This window comes from Exserohilum turcica (assembly GCF_000359705.1).
Source record: "Exserohilum turcica Et28A unplaced genomic scaffold SETTUscaffold_64, whole genome shotgun sequence".
NCBI classification, from domain to species: Eukaryota; Fungi; Ascomycota; class Dothideomycetes; order Pleosporales; family Pleosporaceae; genus Exserohilum; species Exserohilum turcicum.
Window position 1 is genome coordinate 2,051 of NW_007360282.1, and position 1,706 is coordinate 3,756.

A 1,706-nucleotide genomic window follows, 5' to 3' on the forward strand; every position below is an offset into this window, starting at 1 on the left:
TGGCTCAAGCTGAAGACAATTGTACGTCGTGAGGTGAGGGATCGTAACAGCAAGGACGTCAGGAAGCTTCAACGAAGTTTACACCACCTTGCAGCTCAAAATACACTCCTCCACGGCGAACTCAAAGGCCTCAGGCAGTCCCTAGCCATCAAGAAGAGGCGGGAAACCAAATCCTATACCCTACAGCTTGAGGATCATCCTGAGTATCATGGTGGAGCTGTTTGGTGGTCACCAACAAGCGTCAAACGAGTTCAGGATAACAAGATACAACAACAACAACAAGCCGAGCTTGAAAAGCTTCAAAAAGCCGAGCAAGCCGAGATCAAGAAGGCAGCTCGCGATTGCCAGCTTCAACTTCAAAAAGCAGCCCGTGTTGAGCGGGAGAAGGGTTGGGAGGAGACCAGAAAGCGGAAGGCTGCAGAGAAAGCCAAAAGAGAGCATCGTAGAAGCCTCCGCGACGCTGCCAAAGCTATACAATTGCCCCAATCGGGTAAGCGCAAAGCGTCAAAACCTCATAAGCCAGCTACAAAGCGTCAAAAGTGTGGTGGTGTTGCTCTAGCTGTGGTGGGAGCCGCAAGGGTTGCACGAGCTGCTCCACCGCGTAGTCGACGGCAACGACCGATAACGCCCTCTAAAAAAATTTCTAAATAAGCCAAAACTTTCGTAGGCCTGTATATAGTATAATCCTAGCTTTGCGCAATTTTATTACGATTTGTGGTGGCTCTACAGCCTCATCTTGTTGACTATATTGAGTTGTTGGGGGTGCTCAACTGGCGATGGTGCTCATCTGGTGCACGGGCACTGTAGTATTGTTCGCCAAGAAACCTGGAGGAGGGCTCCGACTGTGCATCGATTATCGAGCTCTAAACGCAATTACTAAGAAGGACTAGTACCCGCTACCCCTTATCTAAGAGACACTTAACAGCTTAAGCAAGGCTAAATGGTTTACAAAGTTAGACGTTATCGCAGCCTTCTACAAGATCTATGTCGCACTAGGCGATAAGTGGAAGACAGCCTTCCAAACAAGATTTGGACTATTTAAGTGGCTAGTTACCCCCTTTAGCATGGCGAACTCCCTAAGTACTTTTCAACAATACATTAACTGGACCTTAAGAGAACACCTAGATGACTTCTGCTTAGCATACCTAGACGACGTACTAATCTACACCAATGGCGATCTGCGCCAGCACCAAGAGCACGTCCGAAAAGTGCTTAGCAAGCTGCAAGCCGCAGGGCTACAGGTAGACATCAAGAAGTGCGAGTTTAAAGTCAAGACAACTAAGTACCTTAGGTTTATTATCGAAGTAGGTAAAGGGATAAGCATAGATCTAGCTAAGGTAGCCGCAATCCGCGAGTGGGAGGCACTAAAGATAGTAAAGGGAGTAAGATCGTTCCTAGGGTTCGCGAACTTCTACCGAAGGTTTATTAAGAACTTCGCGCAGCTAGCCGCACCCCTCACTAGGCTTACAGGTGACGTCCCCTTCTAATAGGGATCTAAAGAGCAGTCAGCCTTTGAGAAGCTAAAGGAGATCTTCGTTACAGAGCCCACGCTGGCGGCGTTCGACCTAGATCGGGAGACAGTGCTCGAGTGCGATTCGAGCGGCTACGCGGTGGGCGGGGTGCTATCACAGTACGACGATGATAGAGTCTTACGGCCTTGCGCGTTCTTCTTGCGGAAGAATAGCGCGCATAAGTGCAACTACAAG

The 1,706-nt window shown here is 49.0% G+C and overlaps 1 protein-coding gene across 1 annotated transcript; it reads left to right on the forward strand.

The window, feature by feature from the left end:
* Positions 1-651, forward strand: SETTUDRAFT_112066 (uncharacterized protein; the record flags this gene model as incomplete). Its single annotated transcript, XM_008031821.1, has 1 exon — positions 1-651. A coding segment is annotated over one exon (651 nt), but the record flags the coding sequence as incomplete, so codon positions are not given.
* Positions 652-1,706: the final 1,055 nt, after the last annotated feature.